At 43.3% G+C, this 27294-nt stretch overlaps 1 protein-coding gene across 2 annotated transcripts in view; it reads right to left on the bottom strand.

Moving 5' to 3' along the window:
• The window catches only part of LOC147718463 (vascular endothelial growth factor receptor kdr-like), a 537031-nt gene that overhangs the window by 106390 nt on the left and 403347 nt on the right, over positions 1-27294 (bottom strand). For both annotated transcript variants that reach the window (XM_086918385.1, XM_086918386.1), the window contains exons 13-18: positions 19158-19448; positions 17272-17418; positions 13500-13628; positions 10959-11065; positions 9128-9263; positions 8328-8432 (exon numbers count right to left, since the gene is read on the bottom strand). In XM_086918385.1, coding sequence (XP_086774511.1) covers positions 8328-8432; positions 9128-9263; positions 10959-11065; positions 13500-13628; positions 17272-17418; positions 19158-19448 — 915 coding nt within the window. The remainder of the gene's footprint in view (positions 1-8327; positions 8433-9127; positions 9264-10958; positions 11066-13499; positions 13629-17271; positions 17419-19157; positions 19449-27294) is intronic.

Here is a 27294-nt window from a genome sequence, read left to right as displayed (position 1 = left end):
ACTAAACTCTGCTCTTATATATGTAGTCGTAGTCTCAACTTTTTGGTGTAAAAGGAGAGATTTGGCAGTGATTAATTGAGTGTTTTGCTATAGTTTTTCATTTTTTACAATGAAATCAAAAGGTTAAAATCATAAGTACATAAAAACATTTCATTACAATATTTTTAGAAAACATAGTCGACGCGGCGTTTAGGTCAGTTAGTTGATGTTCACCATCTTCAGAACAGTTTTCTAGACAATGGAAACAGTTTATTTATATATACTTGTGTTGCTGACACCACCACTACAACAATAACTTATACTAGCGTATTCACAATGAGCAGGGATCAAGGACATAATCTAAGTCTCCTTAACCCCCCATAATAATTGTCATATTATCATAACAGAATTATTATTAAAAACACAGTATTATTTAAAAAAACATAGATTCCAATACCTAATCTCTAATAGCTCAGTATGAATTTAATGATGGTTTCCCTCGACATCAGTACATAACACACATCAATTTGGATATTGTACCTCTATTTTATGAAAACGCTGAGTTTTTATTCTTTTCCTCAGTATTTAGTCTTGAGAAAGATATGATGGGATCTTGAAGATACCCCAAATATTAAAACCTGTAAGTTGTCAAAGAGAAAGGTTTTCTTAATACCTTCTCTATAAGTCAGAAAACTAATTGTTCTGAACAAGATAGTAGCTAAATTAAACCTACCCTTGTATAAATGTACAGGAACAATGGACCTTTGTTGGAGCCACCGTCTTGACAGGATAAAAACATATACTATTTGGGCAAAAACATTATTAAAATTGCTATACATTTACTACCAGTCTGAAGTTTAGAACCTGTTTAACTTAGTTTAACTTGCCTTATATTATATGTAAGGCCAACAGGGTATGCCACAGGAACCTGTTTAGGTCAACAGATGTATCACGTCTGGATAGCGGATGATAACCACAGAGCGTCTTTCAATTCTGGCAACTCTGTAGATGTAATATCCTGTATTAGATATGCATAATACTCCATGTTCTGTTTTAATGAATATTATTTCTCTGTATTTCTATAAGGCAGATTGGCTGTTCATTACCTGTAGTCAGATAATGATATTTCAGATCAGCAGGGGTCCAGGTAAACCTACTACTGTGGCGGCTATCTTTTTAAAAAAATCAGACATGACTTTTGTCGTTCGTTTGATCATATTTACGGCTGTCTACCATAGTGTAATTTAAAAAAAGCCTTCCTACGTCTCACTCCCCTTAGAAATCAGATGCGGCTTCCCTGCGCTCAACAAAGTCACTTCCGGGTATCGGCGTGACTTGTTGGTGCAGTGGCGCGCTATTAAATACATTATGTGCCTGGTTAGAGGTCAGACGGGTGTCTGGCACATAAATCTTTAAACATTGAAAAAAAAACGCTTGTACTTACGGTGGGCGATGTATTTTCATAGGAATCTTTAATCCCGCCTTAGTTATAAAAAAGCTGAATATTATATCTCTCATTAAATAAAAGCCTACATTTCCTTTCTTTTGGGAGCGGCCATCTTGGAACTGGCAAGACGTATCCTATTTTCCTTGTAAACGTCACATTAGTCAAGTACATTATAGTATAGTATTCTTATAAAGTATACTGTTGTACCTGATTCGCAATATGTTTTCTTGCATTATTTACACTTCCCAATGGGCCCAAAATCTTTTCTAAAATCAGGAACAAAGGATTTTGGAAAGAGGTTTTTTTTATATGTATTGTTATCCTATGTTTTTTTAATCAAAGATAAAATAATTTTTACACATACTGTTTTTAAGGTATTATATTGATGTGATAGTTTTCTGTGCAGAATCAAATTAATAAATTCCTTCAGGAATGAAATAATGTTTTAAATGATATTGTGAGAATTATTCTCCTGGCAACTCAATATACTGACCCACTGTGACTGGAGTGTTAGTAGCGTAAGAGTGAAATTTGTATGTGGTTTGTTAAATCGGCATGTTATAATCCCAAAGGGAATTGTTTTTAGACTTCAAGTCTTGTGTGGGGTCCTATTCCTTTGGGTTTTTGGACCCCTCTCTTTTTATTTGAGATAGAAATAATCAAGACCAACTTAAGAGGTGGCAATCAGATGATCAAAAGAAACAAAAGGGAACAGTACTATATGTCCCGTTTTGACACTTTTAGAAAAGGCCTGAACAGCAAAGAAGACTGGGAGAGGTTAATATGAACATCTGGGTCCGAGTAACTTGTAGATATTTATGGGCTTTACATCTGGAAACTCATAGATTACAGTAAGTCCCTGTACTACCCCAAAGATCCAGTGGTCAATAGATAGAATAAGAGGAGGAGGGAGGAAATAGAAATTAAAACCATGACCACTTAGAAAGAAAGAACACGCATCTATAGTAACAGTGTATCCTACAGTAGGATAGTATTAGAAATATAACCTGTTCCAACAATGGCAAAAATATTTTGTGAGTTAAGGTATATATTAAGTCTAATATTTGACTATTACAACACAATGGAAACTTAATACCAATGACTTTTATTAAATCTTAAACGCAAAGAAGTTCAAGCTCTGTATCAATAATCATGAGAATATATCCAGTAACCGGTGGGTAATGTAACTCTTCAACCATTCGGTAAGGACCAATAAGTTAAGGATGGCCGTATCCATTTAAAAAAAAAAAAACCTTGTTCCAAAATCCTTTGTTTCTGATTTTCATAAAGACTTTGGTTAATGGGGAAGTATATTAATGCAAGAAAACATTTTGCGAATCAGGTACAACAGTAACAGTATACTTTATAAGAAATTTGTCTTTACTGTAATGTACTTGACTAATGTGACGTTTACAAGGAAAATAGGATACAACTTGCCAGTTCCAAGATGGCCGCTCCCAAATGAAAGGACATTTAGGCCTTTGTTTTTTGAGAGATATAATATTCAGCTTTTTTATAACTAAGGCAAAATGAGATATTCCTACGAAAATACATCGGCCCCAAGCGTTTTTTTTTCAATGTTTAAAGTTTTACGTGCAAGACACCTGTATGACCTCTGACCCGGCACATAAAGTATTTAATAGCGCGCCACTGCGCCAACAAGTATCACCGATACCCGGAAGTGACTTCGTTGGACGCAGGGAGGCGGCATCTGATTTCTAAGGTGACTGAGACCTAGGAAGGCTATTTTAAAATTACATTTTAATGTAATGAAATGTTTTTATGTACTTATGTTTTTAACCTTTTGATTGTAATAAATATATGAAAAATGTTTATATCATTTCTCTTGATTCTGTAGATTTATCATACTGTGTGGTCTGCTGACACGCCTTATAAATGTTTGTTTTTTGTATGACAATTACTGAATGACAATACACCTTGCTATAAAATCAGATATATCTCGGCAATTTCTGTGCCTCTTAATTGGGACACCGTTTGTACTCTATGTATGTAAATGTACATTCACTGAAAAAAACAAATGTTAATGTAAAGTTATAGTTAGGTGAAACTTTCAGTGACAATATAATATCTTGAACTCAAACAAACTACTGACATTCACCCGTTACAGTTATCCCAAGTAATGGAAAGTTCATCCAGTGCACCACACAACAATTGTACATTTGAATTTTAGCATAGACAAACAGTCAAGACAAAGGGAAAAACATAAATCTCAAAAAGAAACAAGCAACCATGTATAAACATATTGCTATATATTTACAAAGGTAAGTATCACTAGACAATAGTGATTGTACTGAGCACCTTGATGTGAGTGTACCAAGGGACACCATACCAAATACATTGGGGACATGGAAAAACAGTATTGTGGGCATATTATGATAATGTCAAAGATGCAAAATAATACCACAAGCCCTTAGTAATACCATTGGACATGCTTGGGTGGAGGTACACTGGGATTCCTCTATTGGATATGTCATTAATTCCACATTATGTTCGCTTAAGTGCCATTCCCTTTGAAGTAAAATCTTCTGCTTAGAATGCGTTTATCTACACACAATTTTACTATGAGTAATCCCAATCATTGGATGAGTGAATTACTAACATCATCATTGCTGTTCTTTCTTAACAATTGCCCTGAAGAAATCCAATGTCTTGGACAAAATGTGTTTGTATTACTGATCTATGCGTTTTGCATACTTTACTCTCTGCTCATGGCGAAATGTTTATGCACTGGATTGTTTCATCTCTTATTTCCGTTCTTTCACTTGTTTTCCTATTGTTTGGGTACTTGGTTCCATGGTATCTTTTATCTGTTGGAAAGCCCCTGGTCACTCATTTTTCCTTATGGTTTGATTGGCCATTTTGGTGTTCTGTTTTGCATTTTTAGGTGTCCAACGGTATTACTAGGGGCTTGTGGTATTATTTTGCATATTTGGGATTATCATAATATGTACACATGATACTGTTTTTCACTGTGCCCAATGTATTTGGTATGGTGCACTCATATCAAAGTGCTCAGTACTATCACTATTGTCTAGTGATACTTACCTTTGTAACTATATAATAGTGTGTTTATACATGGATGCTTGTTTCTTTTGGTGATTTCTTTTCTTCCCTTTGTCTTGACGGTTTGTCTATGTTAATAGTTTAATATATTTCTTACTTTCTTACTGGGTTTGTTTTCCAAAATGACTGCAGTTTCTGTGTAGTATATATATATATATATATATATATATATATATATATATATATATATATATATATATATATATATATATATATATATATATATATATATATATATATATATATATGATTCAAAGTCCTGCTCCGTTCTTCACTTGAGGAAAAGCATTCCTATAAACAACGAAAGCCACAGGTACAGACCACTCCACAGCGCTGAGTTTAGAAATTCAAAGGTGGTTTATTCTCTCGTGATTGCCAGCATGACGCGTTTCGGCTACGACACGGTAGCCTTGATCACATGCCAGACAGAACCAATGACAGTGAATAAATAGGGCGCACAATTAACACACAAAGGGGGCGTGTACATTCATAGACACTGAAAACATATATAGTTTACATCACATCCTGGTAAAAAACAGACCCCGTTTTTGCAAAAGTTAAATACATAAATTCGTAAATAAATGTTGAACATGCTTAATATATACAACCTATCAATTAAAATCATTTTTAAAGGTTGAGAGTTTATATGATCATAAAACTATTTATATGCAGCATATTTTTAAAATATACAGTGATGTCCTGCTTTAGGGATCAGGGGTCTACAGGATGAAAATACATATCTGTTTCTCAAAGATACGTACGAGCAGTGTCTGCTGCCCTTCGGTGTTGCTAAAGTGCTAGTGCTGAAATTTTTAATCATTTTGTGCAAACACGCGTGCAAAGTGCAAAGTGCAAAGTGCAAAATCAGCTTTGACTAAGAGACAGATCCCTGTCTCATATGTAACTCATTGTTCAAACGCTGATAATATAAATAGCGTGAAGGGGAGGGGGGGGGGAGGGCAGAAGCGTTCAAAACCCATGTTATGTCTATTAAGAGGTTTACATGTATTAATACCAAAATTACAAACGTCAACTACCTGTACCCCATTTTATACAGTAGAAATTTATGAATTCATGAAATGATGTCAAAAGTCAGAAACGTCCTGTGGGAGACCTAAACTTATGGCATAGTGCCCTTTTCATCCCACATTCGGTTACTGATGCTATATATATATATATATATATATATATATATATATATATATATATACGAAACACTTCGTTATCCAACGAAAAATGGACGGCACTCCAAGTCTTTTGTCCAGCAAAGGAATTTTATTTGGCAGACCCCCTGCCCCCTCGACAAACGCGTTTCGCCACAAAAAAAAAAAATAATAATAATAATAATATATATATATATTTTTTTTTTTAATGTCACATGATGGTATGTCTTTAGTTTTGTTCTTATGTATATGTATTTGTTATTTATATATGTGTATGTATGTTACTATGCAGCCCTGAAGAAGTCCAATGTCTTGGACAAAATGCGTTGTTTTCCACTGTATATACAGTCAACATCTGTTCCAATTTGAATAAAAAGAAGATTTTAAACGCATCTTTGGAAATTGAATCATACTTCCTGGTTATTCAAATGTACAATTGTTGTGTGGGGCACCAGCTGAACTTTGTTCAGCTCTGTATAGTCCTGTTAGGACCGCACCTTGACAGTGGGTGCTCGATCTGTGTGCACATAGTTAAAACATATGGCAATTGCCTCTATTACAAAAAAGTTGGGCATATAATGATAGGTGCGTTGGCTGGTAGGGTTTTCACTGTCGTGTTTAGATGTTATATTATCAATGTTGTCATAGAAGATGTCATTAGTGATGTAATATGTGGGGAAATTAGCATTGCACAGCAAGGGCACAAGGTATATTTACTTTAGGATACGAGTTATTGTTATGTAACTTGAGATAAATATAACTGGTGAATTTCAGTGTTTTTTTTTGTTCAAAATGTTACGCTGCCATTGAATTTTTCACCTAAGTATATTGTTACATTAACTTTTGTTTTTTTCTGTGAATTTCTAGATTTTTTTAAACGCAAAGTATTAATTTATTACCATACATAAAGTCAACCCCCAGCATCACACATCATTTGTCCATGCGCCACGAGAGGTTGGCCTGAGGCCAGATCCTGTGGTCAATCATCCCCTCTCAGGCAAGCAACCCCACGCTGTGCTCGGCCGTAAGGTAGTTTCCTATGGAGGGGGGACTACTGTGTCCGGGGGAAGGTTCCCTGGGACCCAGTTTGTGAGATGGCCCCTAGGGGATTGGGACCCCGGGACTATAATAGGTTTGGGAAGGGGGCTGCACAGCCCCACTCCCTTTAAAGTTTAGTTTCTAGTTGAGCGCGGGGATGGGGGTCCCTGCGGTCTTATGGCTCCGGCAGGTGGCCCTGCACAGCCCACCTTCCTTTCCTGTTTAGATCGTCCTGAGGGAAAGGGTCCCTGGAGCTTTTCAAGGCTTGGGAGGGGGGCTTTGTGGCCCCTACCTTTTCTATAAAATTGACCAAGCCTAATAAGGCTCAGGGAGCGAGCTGTGTGCCCCCTACCGTTAATTAATGTAGTGGGCTCCGGGGGATCACAACGACTGGTATATACTCAAGGTATTCAGGCGTAAAATATAAGCCTGAGAATCTATGCAACATTGATGCTCTGACAAAGTTCATGTTCTTTATGTGGGATCAAGAGTTCTAAATTTAGGTCATGGAGCAATGATATTTTTATATTTCTGATCATAATGAAAGTTGCAATACATTTTTAGGGATTTGAAACAATAGCAACATAATTCAGAGGACCAGCAGTCCCCAGGGCACATTTCTATGGTGGCTTGACCACCTCAACCCATTTCTGCTGAACTCAGAACAGTATGGTGTGGGGGGGGGGGCATAATTCCAGAAATCAGGATGCAATCGGAAGGAGAGTGGGAGCATACATTTAGACAGTACTAATAATAGCAATGAGCAGTTGTTTACCCGATGCAAATTTGCAATCTTAGTCAAAGTGGGACACAATGTTTTGTTCACAATCACATACTTGTTTGTCAATTGTTTTGTCAATTGCTAAAGCTAAACTGAGATCCAAATATCCAAGATCAAAAGTCAGCAACTTAGGGGGCCATTTAGAATTTGGCTGGGGGGTCTACCTTCCTGAGTTGGGGTTGCTCCCTCCGACCAAACTTGCAGTCCCCCGGATTCACTTAGAGGTCGGAAAACATTTAGGTTTCTGCCATTGGTGCCTCAGCTGTCTATGGCAGTAGAAAACCTATGACCAAGAGCTCAGGACTTGGGCAAAAAATGTGTCAAGGTATATAGAAGATTGTGAAAATCAAAGTGTGGAAAGCTGTCCCAACATGACCATAAAAGGGCCAAGAGATATGACTAACCTTCTGGAGTTTTTGTAATGTAATTTGTAGAGTGTGCTGTTACAAAAGCTCCTGGTGTCAAGCTGCTAACTTGGTTGAGAGAAAAAGCTGATTAGGTACTGTGACAAGTGTTAAAAAGGATAAAAACAACAAGTATTAAGATTCTTAAAAGGGATTATGTATGGATCTTAGATGAAAAGGAATGATATTAAGACGTTGGTAGTCACCCAGTTGAGAACTTCCTATCCTGGTAAGAGGTTGGCTGGCTCAAGATAGTATTACGCCATGACCTGGGCAAAGTGTATAAACTACCTCTGAATAAATATGGGCCCAGATCCTGGAAGGATTCTGGGGTTCAATTGGAGAAGACTATTGCAAAATTAGAAATGTCATTTATCGCTAAGATGCTGTCAATAGGGAACAGAAACACACAAAGTCAAACATAAATATACCTTTTAGCATCTTCACAGCAACAGTTTTGCAGGTTGAACATTTATCGATCCCAAAAGCAGAGGCTTCCACCACTTTCCCGAAAGCACCATGACCAAGTGTCTTTCCTAAGAAGAAAACACCAAAGAGTGTCAGTTAAAAGAACAAGACCAAAAGGCAAAGTTAAACACTGTGTAAACCAAGAGTATTGTACAACTTCAGAGAATTACTGCAACCACAATCACATGTCCTGTGCATATCCATGTGCAACGTGTGGAATATTTACTAATTTACTAATGAAGAAGGCTTTTCATGGTGGCATGTGTATCCACCAAAACAACACTCACAATTAATCAACCATACTCATAGGGATCTGTAACCCCTAAGGATATACATATCCAGCCTCAGATTTATGTAAGCCTGTAACCAGTTTCCTTAAAAAGTAGTCATCAGAAATATGAAGCAAACCAAACCTCACAAGTGTTTAATTTCCTATGAAACTAGATTCATTTTTAACAGATGAGTCTAATAGGCTACAGCATGCAAATCATTTAAAACAAACTGTGTACACACACAGACACTTACACCACTCCAACACAAACACTCACACCACTCCACCATTATGACTGAATCCTAGGGTGAAACAGTCATGTTCTTGTGTTTGACACAAGCATAATTCCTTGTCTGCCTTTATACACAATGGTAATATGGGGCTGCTCCTCCTCCACCCACTGTGAAAGTAGCCTGACATATTTTACTTTAAGAATCAGCCTTTTGGCTCTGTGGCATCAAGCCCAACATTGGGTTTCCATGCATCACTTACCTAGCCGCAGGCGGTCACGTGGAAACTCCCACTTATTGCTGTCATACATGAGTCGGTCACATTGTTCATCTAAGGGTACTTCGTCTGGATCCATTATGATTGACAGGTAGCCAGTCTTGATGTCCGCTGGCAAGGGCTACAAGGAAGAGTCACATGCCTCATAGTAAGGGTTGTTGCATATGCATGCACTTATCCCTCTTACTAGATAACCCCAATGACTTTTGAACCAAGGGACTATGTTGGGGGCAGATTCCAGGATTAACAATAAAGCCACAGAATAGTTAGCTTATTTCCTTAATATCAAAGAATAAAACGATTCCATTGTTCTCCCAATCTCTCAGAGTACTGCTCTTTGCAAAAGCAAGCCAAGCAGCAGATGCTGGCAAAAGGTTAAAAGAATATTTTTCTACATCCTAATGCAATTCAAATTGTGGCACAGGGACATAAACTGGTGTGAGTATATGTGCATGTGCATCTGTGTGGCTGAGGAGTTGGAAACTAGTTATATTAGCGCCTATGCCCACCTGCTACCTGGCATTAACATATTTTTATTGCCCTGTATCCGCATTCATGCTCCTTTGGCTTAGGTACACCATTAAGGGGGGAATAACTAGTTGTTAACATCATCAGCAGAGGGCTATATCGCCTAATTGTTCTTGTCTTTCACCTACCAACTCAAAGACATTATCTGCAGAGTCCCACAGGGGTCCTCCCTTAGCCCCACACTCCTTAACATTTACCTTACACCCCTTCCAAAGATCGCCGGCTCCCACAGCCTCAGCATCATCAGGTTAGCAGATGACACGCAACTCATCCTGTCCCTCTCAGAAGACCCCATCACACCAAAAACAACTTCAAATGCCTTATGACAGCACCAGCATGTGCACCAACTACCTGAAACTCAATGCCGAGAAAAGAGAAGCCCTGATTTTCGGACCCAACAACTCCCACTGGGACACCACCTGGTGGCTTATTGAATTGGGACCCACTCCCACCCCCACCCCCACTGACAGGGCTCAAAACCTGGGCATCACCCTATACACCAAACTCTCCATGAGACACCAAATCAAAGCTGTCACATCAGCCTGCCTCAACATCCTCCGCATGCTCAGAAATATTTTTAAATGGCCTCCCAAGGACACCAGAAACACCATCACCCAGGCTTTGATCATGAGCAGGCTAGACTATGGAAACAACTCTACTGCGAAATACCCACCCACCTCACACACGTGCTCCAAACCATCCCAATCGCCACAGACTGGTTCTCAACTTACCCCGCTGCACCCACATCACTCCTCACCTCTGCAAACTCCAGTGGCTCCCCTTCTAGAAACGCTGCCACTTTGAGATACTCACCCTCGCCTGCAAAGCGCTCTATCAGAATGGCCCCGCCTACCTCAACTGGCGTCTCGACTTCCAGCAGCCAACCTGCAACCTCCGATCCAACCTCACTGTCACTTGCAAACATTCCCCGGATGTTGCTCTCCTGCTGGATCGCCCTCCCGCTGGACATCAGAACAGCCACCTCACTCACAACATTCCACAAGAAACTCAAGACCTGACTCTTTGACTGATGCTCCAGACCTGCACCAACTCAGCGCCTAGAGCCCTTAATGGGGGATTTGTCCAAACTCTACAAATCCTTTTTACATTACATTACAAGGGGGATGCATGCCACAATACAGACAACAAGACAGCATTCACAAGATGGCTGCCACCATGTGCATGTGACTCCCTCCGGTTCAATGACACAAATACAAAGGTGCCTCAGCCTCTATAATACAGTCTTCTCTGCCTTGCTGACCCTCCCGTGGTATGGCGCGAGCCTTACTTTTTTCAGCTTCCGGATGAACAGGGTAAGAAGGAGCCAGAAAAGCGTGGCTGCGAGGCCGGTGCACACCAAGATGATGACTTCAAGGTTGGATTTTTCCTCCGCGCCTGCATGTTAATGGCATGAAGAGACATGACATCTTTTAACATCACCGTCTGACTCGAAAGCATCCCTTAAATCATTTATGTTTCTAAATCTGAGTGCTCATATCTATATTTCTTACATTTTAACTTGCATAATAATGTCTCTCTATGTGCATTTAGATGAAATCCCTTCTCCAGGTGCTGTTACAATGACCATTTCATGGCACACTCACAGCTTCTGCTGTCTACAAATAAGCCAAACAACTAATTAATTCTGCAGAAGTTTTGCAAGTTGAGGGTATGTATCAGCTCGGAGCAGGAAGGAAAATGTAATTGATGTTGCAAAGCTGCGTAGGGTTTGCCAAGGATCCCTTTCAGCCATAAAGCACGATTGGATAGTAGTTCACTTCTGGGGAAAGGGAGAAAAAGTAATAAAACCGAAATATCCAACCATGTAGGCCCTGAAGGAATGGAGTACCCCTTGAGAGGAGAAGTGTTAGGGGACTGGAAGAGGGCAGGAGAGGCAAAGTGATTAAAGAACTTCTTAAAGTTTGGAAACATGATGCACAGCAAAGCACTGGTCAGCTCACAGAACATGTCATTGAAATGATGCTCACTCACTAAACATGCATTCAACTGATTTCAAATGGAGAATCTTGGGGCTAGATGGATTATTATTCAATGCCCAAAAAGTCGTCGCTTATTGCACACTAACTTTTTGCGACTGGAATCGAATTTTGCAAATCGACCTATGTATTAATAGATCAGAGCACAAAATGAGGAATCAGAAGAGGTTACATAATATTCATTACGCAGGTCCCAATTTGCAATACTCTATTACTGTCTGTAATTTGCCGCAATAGTTTGCAATTGTCTACAATTTGCAAATCAGTTACCACCTCCTTTGTGGAGTCGTTAACTGGTTAATGACTTGCAACCAGAATAGTATTTGCAACCTACTTATATATGCAATACAGAATTGCAGTTTAAAAGGAGCATCCCTTTTATGCCACTTCCTAATTACAATTTAGTATGGGTCATAGAGCCAATTTTACAAGTCAGAGAAACTTCCCGCCTTTTGAAACGGGCTGTATGCATAGTTCAGTCACAGAACCTATAAATTTGTGAATCACAGGGTTTGCAAATGCAAAATCCTTTTGTACATCTGGCGCTATATTTGTACTTTGCTTTGACTTTGGGACTAAGACATAAAGCAAACAGATGTCCCTTGCTACGTCTACATAGAAGAAATCAGACTTGATCCATTCTTGATGTGCATTTTGATGAGGAAGTCTACTATACCATTTGCGCCTGACTTATGACGCATTAGCATGGCAGACACTTGGGCCTTACCTACTGTTCACTGTTCACACAACCAGCTTTGCAACTGATTCCTAAATATAAAGTGGTTCTGAAATAGATGTGCTTCTACTGGTGGATAATAGTATTGTCTATAATTCTAAATCTGCTCATTGCATTGAGACTGAAGAGAGTTGATGTTCATTGAGTATGGGCGGGGACATGCCTTGCTGTTCACAAAACCTCCTGGACTCAAGCCATACTGACAGCTCCTGGTCCTTCCAGAATATCAGAAGCTATCTGTACTTGCAGCTGGTTGTGCCAAAAGCCCCTGATGGAGGTTCTTCTTCACCAAGGACGAAGGAGACCTCACTGCCGAGCAAGCGAACAAACAGCTCTCTTGATTATTCCTGTTGCCCACCGAACAAGTGGCTTGTGATGGAAGAAGTGTCATTGGTGTGGGCATAAGCAGTGGCATGCAGCATATCATCTCTTACTGCCCGGTGTTGATGTTAAGGAGTTCAAGCATATGTGCACATATACGTCTGGAATGGGTCTGTGCCCAGAGGTTTGTGACTATTGGGCTACACCTCATGGTGTCTAATGCTATCAGAATTCACATCAATGCTCATCTTATGAATGCAGCCTTATAGGAAGCAAGCTTACTTTAGGAACCAATCCACATACTGGACTTTGAATCTCATGGAACACCTAGGCCACATGCTGGCACTCTGATCGGCAGTCTCGCGGTCAGGTCTGCCTTCTTCCTTAGGGGAGAGTGTCCATAATGACCAGGAGTGAGGTGGCCAGACTACTTTTTGTGCCCTTTACTGGGTGGACTGCGCGTGCACTGGCTTGAGCGACAAGTTGTTGGTGCCATATAACTGTAGGGGTGAGTATTGCTCCATGCCTAAAAGAGTCCATGCCATGAAGATGTCACAAAGCATCTCACTGTCCCAGTTGACATCATCAAGCAAAGCAACCATTATAGAATACTTATTGTAGGTGATTGCCAGAGATGCTAGACTGGAGAATGAGCAGTATTTTTCTCTACACTGAATGTTCCCTTTAAGGCTATAAGAAAAGGCGTGGCTTAAATATTATAGGCGGAACCAGGAACTCGCATGAGTCGAAACACATCAAATAATAGCAGCCTTACCTTCAATCGTAACATATGCTGATGTATTGACGTGGCCCATCTCGTTGCTGGCTTGACACTCATACATGCCTTGATCTTCTTTCTTCACACGGTCAATTATCAGACTGTTATTGACCAGCAGGGATATGCCTAAGAATGGAATTCCAATGAATAAGACAAGCTGGAAACATGTAATAACCATTGCTGGTGGACATAGCGGAGACATTTGGGTAACGCCAACCCTGAGAACTGCAAGGGGATGAGGGTGCTAAAGGAAGCCAGGGACACAGGGTCTTACCTGACCACTGAGCAGTACATGCAATGCTCCACCATGTATGTATTCCAATGACACCTCCCATGTTTCCACTAGTAGAACGGGGGAGCCACTTAAAGGATTTTCCTGACTGATTCATTAACAAGTACGTTTCGGCCAATAGTAACTCTGCTTATGTTAATGGTGAGACAATGGGCAGTAATTGGAATTCCTAAGGAAACACGTATTGGCTGTTTTGGAGTCTGATCTTTTCTGACTTATTGGATTTTATCATTTTTAACAAAGTACATGATTTTGAAGAGAAAATGTCGGAGTTCAGCATTATATAAGTTTGTAATTAACATTTTTTGGTAATTAACATCCTGTTAGAGACAACCCTCAGCATAAGTTGGTGCTCCCTGCCAATTGCAGTAGCCCTAATCATATCACAGTGTTTGTTAACTGTGAGTTAATATTCTTATTCTAGTCAAATTATCACAGTTTGCCTTTGTTGGGTTGTGGCAGAAAGTTGGAAATTGTTCAAGAGATTTATTGCAATAACTGCGCCAAGTCTTGACCAGACCAGCTTTCTATAGTTCAGAGATGGAGGCTGGTCAACAGGCAAGGGTGGTGCTGGCCTTCGCTGGCCAGCTCCTGACACGGTGGTGCCTGTAAATGGAGTAGAGAGGGTGTTGGTTGGTCACACTCTTGGATAAAAAATACATGGTAAGCGTCATGATTTGGGGTGGCTAAACTGGCTAAACCGGCAGATTTCTCGATGACTTGCAATCTATCTACAAAAATGTTTCTGCTGGTATTGGAGAGTGACATGCACGTCTGTCGGTGTCTATTGTGTCTTGGAGTGATGTGCCTTGTAGTGCACTGCTGCAAGCATTAAATGGGGCTCTAACTAGCAACTTCATCGATTTTAGACCCAGTGATCCAGGTTTATGTTAGTTTTCTTTAACAGTTCAACGCCCCCTTAATACTGGCACGACCAGTGGCTGGAAATGCTCCTGGTCCACCCTCCTGTTGGACTCCTGGAATGAAGCTCTGATAAACTACATACCTACCCAAGATCCCTGCCCCACCGTCTCGAATGACCAATTTAACCAAAGGATCAACTCCTCCCTTGACCTAGTTATACCTAAGAAACTTATCCATAAAAAAACTGGAACAACTCCTCTCCGTGGTACTCCTCTACACTGCATGAGTATAAACAAACCTGTAAAAGTCTAGAGAGGAAATGGAGAAGAAATTACGATACAACAAGCAAACAGATCTACACTATCAAAATGTTCCAATCCAAAGTGAAGGAGGCACAAGTGCTATACTATGAGGAAAGAATGAACTCCACCTCAAACGCCCCAGGTGAAAATTCTAAGAATACCAAGCACCTTCTAAAACTAAGTCAGGGATGTTCCAAGGACAGCTCAAAATTACGCTGTGATCACGTTCTCAGGGAAATTCCCTTGATAGACATAGACACCCTAGTTAATATATGTGCCTTAGTAAAATCTGGCTCTCCCAATGACCCAACACCTCTTCAATGTTTTAGTAAGGCCGGGTATACAATCTTCTCAGTGTTGCTGAAGCTGATAAACTCCTCCATTTCAACCAGACTAGTACCCCCACCATGGAAACACGCCATAGTGAGGGCACTATTGAAGAAACCCAGACTTGACCCTGATACACTTGGAAATTATCTCCCTATTTCCCTTCTCCCTGGGATCAGCAAAATGCTAGAAAAGCATGTTAACTCAGTTATCTCTGCTATTCTTGAATCTAATAACATACTCCACCCGTCTCAAACTGGATTTCGCCCCAACACGGGACTGAAACTACATTACTCACAGTGGTTGAAAAGGCCAAAATGATCCTAGACAAAGGAGGATCGACGGCCATCATCCTCTTGGACCTCAGTGCCACATTCGACACTGTTAACTACGACATCCTGATCCACAGATTGAGGAATGTTGGTCTATCAGGTAGTGTCATCACCTGGTTTCAGTCCTTTCTCAGTTGGTCTATCAGGTAGTGTCATCACCTGGTTTCAGTCCTTCCTCAAGGACAGGAGCTTTCAAGTATTTGAAGGAGATAATAATTCAGATCAAATCCCACTTGGCTGCCGCGGCCCTCAGGGCTCATCCCTGACCCTGACGTTGTTCAATGTCTACATGAGCCGGCTGACACAGATTGTCCTCCCCTTTAGGATAGACATTGTTACGTACGCCGATGACACCCAGTTAGTGGTGGCCCTAAATCCCCCAAGATGCACCTCGTCCAGTCTAGGCCCCTGCCTGGAGAGAGTCACTAAATGGATGGAACTTTTCTTCCTCAAACTAAACGGAGATAAAACAGAGCTCATGATGCCAGGCAACTCGTTCATCTCTAGAATCGGCCTAGCTTGGCCAAGCTCTCTTGCCTCCCCACCCACACCCAAAAACTCAGATCTCAAGTCTAGGCATGTGGCTAGATCAGTCACTCACTGTTAATCATCAGGCAATTAAACTGGCAGCATCCTGCGGATGCTCCGTAAAGTTCTTCCGCTCCTCCCTTTTTCAGCAAGAAGACTCATGGCCCAGGCGTTAATCCTCTATCTCCTCGACTATGGAAATGCTCTGTATTTAGGAGCTCCTAGGGCTACCATAAATAAACTGCAAGTCATCCAGAATTGTGCAGTATGGATGCCAACAGCCACTCTGTATGTATAGGCATTTTATATAGCGCACTACTTACCCGTAGGGTCCCAAGGCGCTTCGACCGCTGCAAAACCCTTCCTGGCTTCCCTGAGAGATGGTCCCTTAATGAGTATCTCCAGGGTGAGACCAGGCATCCCCGGCGGTCTGGTGGGGCCGTTAGTGAAGATGAGGCAAGCTAATGCCCAGAGTTGCCGAGTGTGATCGCTGATCAGAGTGGGCACCAAGGCGAGAGAATTATCGAGTCCGCTGACCCTGGTCCAGAAACCTGCCGCGCCGGGAATCGAACCCTGGTCCCGGGCCGTCCTCTGCTCTCGGGTCTGCCGCCTCTAACCAGTGAGCCACACTACTTCACTCTGCAAGGCCTATTCTGAAAACCCTACACTGGCTCCCGGTTGCAGACAGAATAAAATTCAAGTCTCTATGTATTGCCCACAAATCTTTCTGGAAGAAAGGCCTCCGCATCCACCAAGCAATTTTCTCCCCTTACCACCCTAATAGACTCCTTCGTTCATCCAGTCGCTACCCAGCTACGGTCCCTAAAATCAACAGGATGAGAAGTGATGGTCGTTCCTTCCGTTTTATTTCCGCCAAGCTCTGGAACACGCTCCCCCTCCACCTACGATCGGAACCAAATCTCCTTCCCTTCCGTAAACTTTTGAAAACTTGTTTTTTTCAAAACTTCTCCTATTAAGCTGTTGTGACCTGCCTCTCTCTCTGCTAGCGGTGGAACGCCTTTGGGTAGCCATGCGCTCTACAAATATCCATAACATAACATAACATAACATACTCTCCAAGTCCCTCTCATGAGCCCTTCGTGAATGGTCACTGGCGAACCTACCTGAAGCGGGCTTCATTTGGTAGCCATCCTTCAGCCAGGTGATGGTGGGCGTTGGCGTCCCGTTGACCCGGCACTCCAGGTGGAGGGTGCCGCTGCTGTTCACCACCAGTGCGGCCAGCTCCTGCATCACTTGTGGGGCCTCCTTTTCTGTAGTAAGAGGGAAGTGAGCAGAAACATTATTTCACAACGCAGGAGACTCGTAGGTGAGGATAACTATGAATGTAAGAGCAAAGACCAGGTTAAACTTTGATAAGTTACAGATAAATCCTGACCTGGTGGTGTCTTGAACAATGCAGTCTGTATAGACAGTTTTGCATCGCACAACCAGGCAAACCAAATTCTCATATTCATTCCTTTCCAACACACCTTCTGTACAGTCTGGAATCTTTGTGACGTAGGTGCTTGCATTCCTTGGCCTGCAGGGAGGCCCTCTCCTCTAAGGGAGAGCACTTGAGTCTTTGGACATTTTAACCATGCCGAAGCTAGCAAGGGACAATATTTCCTCAAGGGCCAGGCTGTGCCTCTGGTACATGGATGGAAAATGCCTTAAGCGTCGAGCAGAACATTCATTTAAACATTAATAACAACACCTTGTTTTTATTCTGCGAACACTGTAGGATAAGCTACTATTACCACTTTAAAAGTACTAAATGTACTCATCACAGAAGGATGGAAGGCTGAGTCAGGTGGAAGCTTGTGACTAGCAGCTGACCACAGATGTCAGCAGCAAGCGCTTTACTCCCTCCTGCTGGGGAGTCAGCCCTTAGAGAGGGGATCATTTTGCACACTTTGCTGTGAGTATTCTCGGTTGATCCCTGGTTTACAAAAGCTGCGGTAGAAAGAGATGGTTGACTCCTCTTGTCGCGTGCCCTGTGTGTTCCTGGCACACTCTGCGGATGCGGGTGCAGGCTGGGATGAGGTGAGTAAGGCAATGTGGAGAGACGAGGGGTGCTGGGAGAGGCTGAGCTAGGAAGGTGTGTGCTCCTGGTCTGGTCTTCATGCAGTTGGACTTGGAGCTGTCAGAGACGTGTTGTGCTTCACACAGTGGTGTTCTGGCTTCTCCCTCCCAGGGCTGTCTTTATTCAAAACTCAGACACCACTGAGCCTCCAACACAATCTCTTGCACACTTATGTGGAACTCGCCTGTGCAAAAACGTTTCTGTGAGCGGAAATAGCCCGATCCAGATCCCCCATCAGGGTTACCTGACATTTCCGCCAGCAGACTGGATCTACCCCTGCGGTCATCTCCACAGTTTAGTAGCTGGTCTGCTTGGTTGAATCTCCAACCTGGGTAGGACTGGTGCGTTCCTGGCGGTCTAGCAAACTTGTACCCTGGTGAGAATCCCCAAATGTTTTGCATGCCCTTGACATGCATGGGATGTCACTCCCTGAAACGACCAGCAGTAGGTCCCTCACAAGGGATGAAAAGGACAGGGCACACCCCTGTATAACATGGGGGTGCAAGACAAGGGGTTTCTACCGAGAGTAAATTATGTTCATGAGGAGAATTAAAAAAGTAAGGGAAATATGTGCTTATGCATTTTGCCTACAATCTACGTTTTGCATACAGTTCATTGGAATTCTGTGAATCCCTTAAAAAACCATAAAACAATGCAATGTGTAGGCATAAGGTAATGTTGTGCACAGTTACACATTTTCTGTGAATTGGAATCTATGGGGCTTATTTACAAGCCACTTGCGGCGCAGGTGCGTCACTTTTTCCCATATTAAACGTGACGCACCGGTGGCGCATGAGGCTTGTAAATACGCCCCCATATCTTAAACATTGAATATCAGGCCTTGGGAAGCAACGATGCGTGCACAGGGGACTGATGCAGGAAATGACGTGCCACTTCCAGAACTACAGTCAGCTCAACAAGACCTACCTTGGACGAGGAGGGTGGTAAATCGCTCCACCACCTGGTTGTTGTAGCGATTCCTGGCAGTGCAGCGATACCTGCCGGCGCGATCCAGCGACACATTTGTGAGGGTCTGGGTGAAGGTGATGGACTTCCAGTGGTTCTGGGTGACCAGAGGGACAGATGGAAGCTCCTCTGCAGAGGGGTCGAACCAGGTAAGTTCTGTGTAGAGATGGGGGTCTGCCCTGCAGGTGAGATTCACGTCATTGCCTTGTAAGGTATGGGTCTCCGGGCTGGTGCTCAAGCCGGTGTCAACATCTAGAAAGGAAACACAGTGAGTATATTACAATCAGGAGCATGGCGTAAAGTGCAGATTCAATTTAAAGGTAAGGCGAAGTGTTCTACTCTTGCATTAAGAACATTGCCCCCTGCTGACCATTGAGGGAAAGACCAGCATCTTCATGGGGACAATGAACAAGTCCTCAAACCATGAGTTAGGGTGTTTTATTGAGTTTCTCTCAGGCTATAAGCATCCAGCAAAGTTATATCGGAAAGACAAGCCTTTCAAATACAGCTCCAACTGAACTTCAGGGGGCCGAACTCTGGTTTTTAAAACACTTGCATAATGGAGGCAACAGAGGAGGCACGAGCCGGAGGGCTCGGCTCGGAATCTGGCTTGTTAGTCCATCGGGAGAAAGGCTGAGCTCAACCAAGGAGTCCGCTCCACATTCGACGGTAAGGAAAGACCCACAGCTCTGGTGTAGGTAGAGCGAACAGCTGTGGGCTCATCATGACTTCGGGGCAGATGGTCGACCATTTTTAGCAGTCGAAACGGGAAATCAGCCCATTTGCGACCGCTAAAAACGGTTGTAGCATGTACCAAACCTATTTTGCGAGTCTGTAACCTGTTACCGACTCGCAAAATAGGTTTTGTGAGTTGCTATTAGGAAGGGGTGTGCTAAGGGTGTCTCTTCCTAATAGCGGGTCGCAGGGGAATGTAAGATTGTTTTGCACCGCAAATGCAGTCTCAAAACAATCATATTTACAACCAATTTCAAATTGGTGGTAGGCCAATCGCCAATGGGTTCCCAGGGGACCCCTTTCTCTTTGTGATTGGCAGCGAAAATTTGTTTTAAGAGCAGGCAGTGGCTCCACGGACCACTGCCTGCTCTTAAAAAGTGAAACTGAAACGTTTCATTATTAGTTTTTAATTGCATCCCATTTTCTTTTAAGGAAAATGGCCTGCATATCCAAAAAAACTGCTTTATTGAGAAAGTATTCACAGACATTGTGGCCCGCTGACCACAGAAGGCCACCACCCCTGTAAGTGCCGGCCATTCCCAATGAGTCGCAAAATGCGACATGCTTCATGAATATTAATGAGGTAGGTCCTTTGTGACCCATTTGGGAGACCAGTGTTTGCGACTCACAATTTGCAAACTGCAAACAAATGCAAATTGCAAGTCACAAACACTGAGGGTCGTACATCTGAACTCAAGTGCCGAAATACAGCTCCAACGGAGTCAGATAATTTTTAATTTTTCAAAAGGGTTAATCTTTGTACTGTTTTGCTTCTTTGGATGATAAGCTGATGTGCAATTAATCTATTCATTCTTCCCAGTTGTCGACTGAAATACATCTTTATAGATCTTTGTAAGATCTTTTTGACACAGAGTAACGATGTTTTACTCATCTAGACTTGATGACTGCTCTAGACTGAGCTAGTGCTCAATTTGTAAATGAAATCTGTACCAAGGCCCTCGTCAGGAGGCCACCATAGCTTGCACCACCCATTGCCACTGCCAGCGCTGCCACCAGTGCTTAATTTGAGCTGGTGGTCTCAAGTGCTCGGCACCAGCACTTAATTGTCAACACCGGCACTTATGATAGCTGCCACATGGTGGCACTGTTTTTTACAATTAAAAGATGAGCAGAGCAACAGTTGTTTATTAAGTCAATGTACATTAAAACCAGCTAACATCAACCGCTAAAGCCATTCTTATAGCTTTGTGGGCCTTGATTAGTCTGAAATGTCACACTTGTAGAAGAGTGATGGTTAGTAGTTGCATAGGTGCTGTCATTGGCAGCGGCAAAGGGTGTCGCAAGCTGTTGTGGTCTCCTTGTGAGGGGCCTGGCACTTATGTGTTTTTTTACAAATTAGGGACTGACTTTATTCTGTATTGTTTTCCGCTATGTTACAAGATGCCCTTTCTTTCATGCTCTTGCGCCTGTGTCCTACTAAAGTTTTTGCAGTTTTATACCGTATATCCATTAAGATTTCTTATACAATGTCACAATAGTGTAGAATGTGAGGTGCGCATTGTACATATCACAATCCATATCATGATCCCATTCTTTACACTGCACAGGCGCAGATGATGTCTGTATGATTATTTTTCCTGTCTTCAGTGCATATATAAATTCTAAAAATGTCCACTTTGGTGCCCGGGCTGTAGACAGCAGAGCTGAAAACCAAGGTGGTAACAGCCTGCCCACCTAGCACCTAGTGGTGATCATTGCAAAAAAGCTCACCTGTTAAGCGCGCATGACAGCCGGCCAAACAGACATGAGCACTTAGGTTTATCCAACCCGGCGGTGTTGCACAGCTGGACTGGAGAAACACCACATGAGCACTAAGCCACGGTCTGAGCGGCAATGGAGGCCCCTCAGCCCAATCTTGGCGCTGCTCTCATGCTATGTGAGCAGCATCTGGATTGGTGGGGAGCCTGTGCTTGTGTCCCAGGGCCTGCTGGGATACCATCAAGAGTATAGAGGAGCACAGACGCTTCGGCAGCTGAACAGGTACGTTACAAAAAATATAATATCCCCCTACTCCCCTGCCCCCAGTGGAGTTATCTCTCTCTTTCCATCTATCCATTTCCTCTTTCCCCTTCTGTCCTCTCTCACCCCCTATCCCGCCTCTGATTTCTTTCTCTCTACCTTCCGTCTCCCTCCCCCTCTTTCTCCCTCTCTTGAAGGCTCCTGTGCTTTCTGCAATTAACCTGGGGGAGCTGTGGAAACTGACGGATGCAACAGGAGCGGCCCTGGGCTTTCAAACCGGCCTCCAAGGGCTCCTACCCATGGGGGAAATGCCTGGTAGAATCAACGGCCTGTCCGGCCCTGAAGACAGCAGTGTACAGACGGCCAAGCACAATTTCCCAGGGAGGAATACTTTGAAAAAGGAAAAAGTCCTGGGGAGGCGCAGCAATGGGTATCAACTGAGCCTCGCACAGCTGCCAAACTTCAGCATCTCCGTCTGCCTCCTGTATGCCATCGTTTTCCATTTTTTGTCCAACAACGCACGCACAATATCAAATGCTGCGCCCCTTCTCAAAGCTGGGACTTTGAAAATCCCCCAAAAAAGGAAATTGTACGTTGAATTATATAATGTGTAGCTTGTTTCAAAGTTTTGTGGCTTGAACTCCATGCACTGTGAAAGCCACACATAAAGCTAACCCAAAATGACACAAAATTCTGTACAATGGAAGGCTGCAGCCCCTTGATGCTAAACTTACATACAAGAAGTCATTGTCTGCTGAGTTTCTCCAGCTTCAGCAGCACCCTTCGTGCTCCAGGGTCTTCTTTCATTTGTTGGGGCATTTTTAGATTCAATTGTTGCCCCCCCCCCTCCCTCCCCACTCGATCTTTTAATCTTCAAGCACCTGCTTTTGTAGCACATCTTTCGGGGTTTGTGACAAGAAAGGACCATATGGGGCATAAACAGTAACAAATATTCAAAATGCAAGGATCTCCCCATCTTACTTACGAATTATCGTTAGATCTTTCCCGAAACCCTCTGCCCCCTCCCGCCACAGAGCCCCCTTCGGACCTCGCCTCCTCCCTCACAGGGGTCTCACCTTTCTGAGCAGCTGAGCGAGGAAAGCTCGCCCCAGTCTTCACAGTTCTCTGTTCCAATGATCCTTGATTAAAGTGTCTCAAACGAAGAACAGCAGTGGCTTCAGACAGGGTGATCAGGACACCTCGCTTTCATTTATAGCCCTGTATGCTATTATTGGCTATCAGAAATCAATAACTCGGCCACTCTCATAGCTGCATGGAGTGTAATCCTTTCTATTGCATTCTGGGATTTCTAGTCTATTTATATTTTGCTGCTGAGAAATACAGGAAAGTGATGGCTGAAATGCCCGCCGGTTTGCCACATGCGCTCAACGCCAATATCTCTACCCCAAACTGATGCTAGACCTATTGCATTTCCAATGCTTGTCATTGTCTGACCTCTGTGCTGTAGCCTGCTGTACGCAGTGCTCCATTCATAACATTAAGGGATGAGCAGAGTATATTTCTGTACAAACATATTTCGAGACCTCAAAGTGACACTTTTGTTCTAGGCCCCTAAGGAGAAAGAATTGCAGCAGTTGGTTGCACCTTGCCAGGCACATTATAATTTACTTTTTTACTACAGTGCTGAGCACCAGAGCTTTTGCTATTTGCAAATAGTAGGTGTTATTAATACTAATTTAATAGCATTCAATTTAAGGACCTTAGAGGATGTAAGCCTGAGCTATCTTTTCCCAGATTCAGAATTGTGACTCACAGGTCACAGCAGATGCCAGCAGTGAGAGTTTAACTTGCTGACCTGTCATGCAGCTCTTGCCCTATTCTCACTGTGAATATGAAACTTGAATTTGCTGATGCTGAGAGGCGCCCCAGAGGGTGCTGACAGACATCCAAGGGCTCACCAGTAGTGGAAGCAAGCGGGGTGCTGAAAGTGTGCACGAGTACAAGGTGTCCACTCCACATAATTAGAGAAGCATGAGGCAAGGCCTGGCTGGAAGTCACATTCCTCAATAATTAACTCTTGGTGTACCCTCTGCATGGCTGCAGCTCCGAAGAGGAGGGATGCTGGGATGACTGTGGAATATGAACACTGCTCCAGGGCAGGGAATGCCTGGTGAACACCTGCATGCAGAGGGGCCAATTCACAAAGGCCTATTAGAGTAAATAAAGTAGTTCTTCCGTAGTGCGTTTTATGTGGTCTTGCAGGCCTTTGTGACTAGGCCCAAACCCATCTAAAATGGGGATGAAATGGATTCAGTGACTACTTATACACAGGACAACTAGAAACGCTTGTACCCCGTGTTATTATGTTATTGTTTCTTATTAAGTGCAGCAAATCACCCTGAAAGGGTCTCTAGGCCCTTCCCACGTTTACTAAGAGTTAGTGGACATTTCAAGGCCAACGCACAAAGCATACATGTGCACATGAAAGACTGCTCATGTGATGATACTTCTTTGTTATATAAATGCTTGTTTTGGTAAAGCATTTACCCTTGGGTGAAATTCTCCTCCGTCTGTCAGTCTCTTGTACTCAGGGTGCAGAAGGCAGTCATCACTCTCCTAAAGAGGGGAGCTCTTAGGGGGCCTCACTGACCTCAAACCTGACAGAAAAATGGAAGAAACCTCAGTGACTTCCATGATTGATGAGCAGAGTGAGGGAAAAGCAACAGAGGCCCTGCAGGGGGAGGACACAGAGGAGGGCAGCTCTCCTGAGCTAAGGAGGGACACTCGCTCCTCAAACTTGGGGTCTTTCTCCCATGCTCACGCCCCTTTCCCTGATGCATGGTTAGTGTCCCTTTCCTTTCCCACCATGAAAGAACTCTGACACAGGAGTAGTTGATGTTTGTGAATAAACACAAATGGATGATTTTGTGGAATTTGCATAGTCCCTGGTCTTGCACTGTCCCCTTGTCTAACTGTCCCCCGAGCGGGGTAGGGAGGATGCCCTTGCTCCTAATACCAGCATGGGAAATGGGGCCCTGCATGGTCGGGGGATAAAAGACAGTCATACATGTGGTGTAGAGGGTCCACCACGCCACTGGGTCCAGGTGCCACTGCACCTGCCGTCAGTGCCCTATCCTATCCATTGTGTTTCTACTACCCTTGTAAATTCCTTGCAGAACTAAAGACCACATGGAGTCACATGCTCTGCGACTGCGAAACCACCAGTTGGTATGTGCCAGACAGGGCTGGACTGGCCATAGCGGGCACCGGGCGTTTCGCAAACTTCTCAGCTGCACTCCCCCATACCCCATGGGGGGGGGGGGGGGGGGGGCAGCTGAGTAGTTTGCCAGGGCCGGTTTCTGTTCTCAGTCCGGCCCACTGCCAATCAGGCAAGTCTTTGCTGTGTGACTCATTGTGATTGGAAGGTTAAGAGGGAATTAAAGGGGCATCCACCCATCCTTCTGCACTGCAATGCCTTGTATCAATGGTAATCAAAAGAACTTAGGTAATGTAGTGGTTTTGTAGCACTCTGAGGCACTGTTGCGAATAGCAAAACCAGATGTACAACAGTGTCGGAGACACTGTTTGAGATTTCCAAATGGGTCGCAAGGGACCTTCCTCATTAATATTCATGAGGCAGGTCGCAATTTGCGACCAATTGGGCATGGCCGCACTCTTAGGGATGGTGGCCTGCTGGGGTCGGCAGACCACTGTGGCAGTGACTGCTTTTTAAATAAAGATGCTTTTGGAAAAAAATGCAACCCATTTTCCGTAAAGGAAAATGAGATGCTTTTCAAAAAGAGAAATGAAAAGTTTTCTTATCATTTTTTTCACAGGGGGCAGTGGTCCATGAGACGACTGCCTGCTCTGCAAAAAGGTTGGTGCCCCCATTAACAATGGGGAAGGGGTCCCTTACGGGCACCCCTTCCCGTTTGTGAATGGCTTACCACCAATTTGAAATTGGTGCTAAACTGAGTATGTTTTGGGACCGCATTATGATCGAAAAACATTCCTACATACCGGTGCGACTCACTATTACAAAAGGAAGCCTTTGGCCCTCCCCTTCCTAATAACCACACACAACCCCTATTTTGTAAGTCAGTAATAATAATAAATAAATAAATAATAGGTTACCTACTTGTAAAATAGGGTTGGTAGATTTAAAAATACATTTTACCGGTCTCAGGCAGGCCGAGGGTCCATTTGTGGCTAGCAAAATATGTCGGTCATCTAGTCCATGGTGCTTTATGAAAACAAAGTTAACGTGAAGCTGAACTAAACAATAATAAACAACACTGGGGCATATTATCAAGGGGGTTTATCTCCGCTTTTTTGGCTTTAAAAGCCAAGAAAGCGGAGATAAAATTATCTCCCTATTACCTAGCTGTCGCTAACACCAGTTAGCGACAGCTAGTAGGAGATAGCGACCATCTTGGGCCCCACTTTGCATGTCAGTGATATTTATCACTAATGACATGCAAAGTGGGCGTGCCAAGATGTTAGCGACTGGAAACAGTCGCTAACATCGCTATCTCCTATTACCAACTTTTGGAGATATATATATATTTTTTTAATGTCGATTTGTAGAGCGCGATTGCTGCCCGGGGGCGTCCAAGCGCTAAAAACCAACAGAACAGGAGGAGGAAGCCAGGGCGTTATCAGACGGCAGTGAAGAGGAATGTTTTTAACTGTTTCCTAAATGAGGTAAGATTGGGGTTTTTCCTTAGGTGGAGGGGTAGGGTGTTCCATAGCTTGGAAGCATTGTAGGTGAAAGTCCTACCGCCAGTTCTGGATTTTTTTATTTTGGGGATTGTGGCCGTGAAGGTCTGGTTGGAACGCAGATTCCTAGTGGGTTGATAGTGTGACACAAGGTTACGGGTGATGAGGGGACCCGTTTTCCAGAACGCCTGGTGTGCAATGCATAAGGCTTTGAATTGTATTCTTTGGGGAATGGGTAGCCAATGCAGTTTTTTCAGTCCGTTTTTGACTGATTGACGTCGGGGGATCTGAAGCAAAGTGCGCGCGGCGCAGTTCTGCACCGTTTGTAGTCTCCGTATTGTGTACTCTGGGGCGGCGAGGTAAAGGGCGTTGTTATAATCCAGTCGTGACTGGATAAGGCCCTGGATGGCTACTTGTTTTACCTCCATCGGTAGAAGATGGAGTACCTTCCTTAGCACCCTGAACAGGCCAAAGCAGGTGGCTGCTAGTTTGGTGGATTGGGTGCCGAAGGACAAAGATCTGTCTAGCCACACCCCAAGGCTCTTGATACTGTCCTTTGGGGCCGGGGGGGTACCCAGGCAGGGTGGCCATATGGTGCCGAGGGAGTTGGGGTTGGTAGGGCCCAGGAGCATAAGCTCTGTCTTGTCCCCATTCATTTTTAATGAGGAGGAGGACATCCAATCCTTGACTTCCTCGAGGCATT

This window comes from Lissotriton vulgaris, chromosome 4_1 (genome assembly GCF_964263255.1).
Source record: "Lissotriton vulgaris chromosome 4_1, aLisVul1.2, whole genome shotgun sequence".
Lineage (NCBI taxonomy): Eukaryota > Metazoa > Chordata > Amphibia > Caudata > Salamandridae > Lissotriton > Lissotriton vulgaris.
This window is presented reverse-complemented; position numbering and strand designations above follow the sequence as displayed.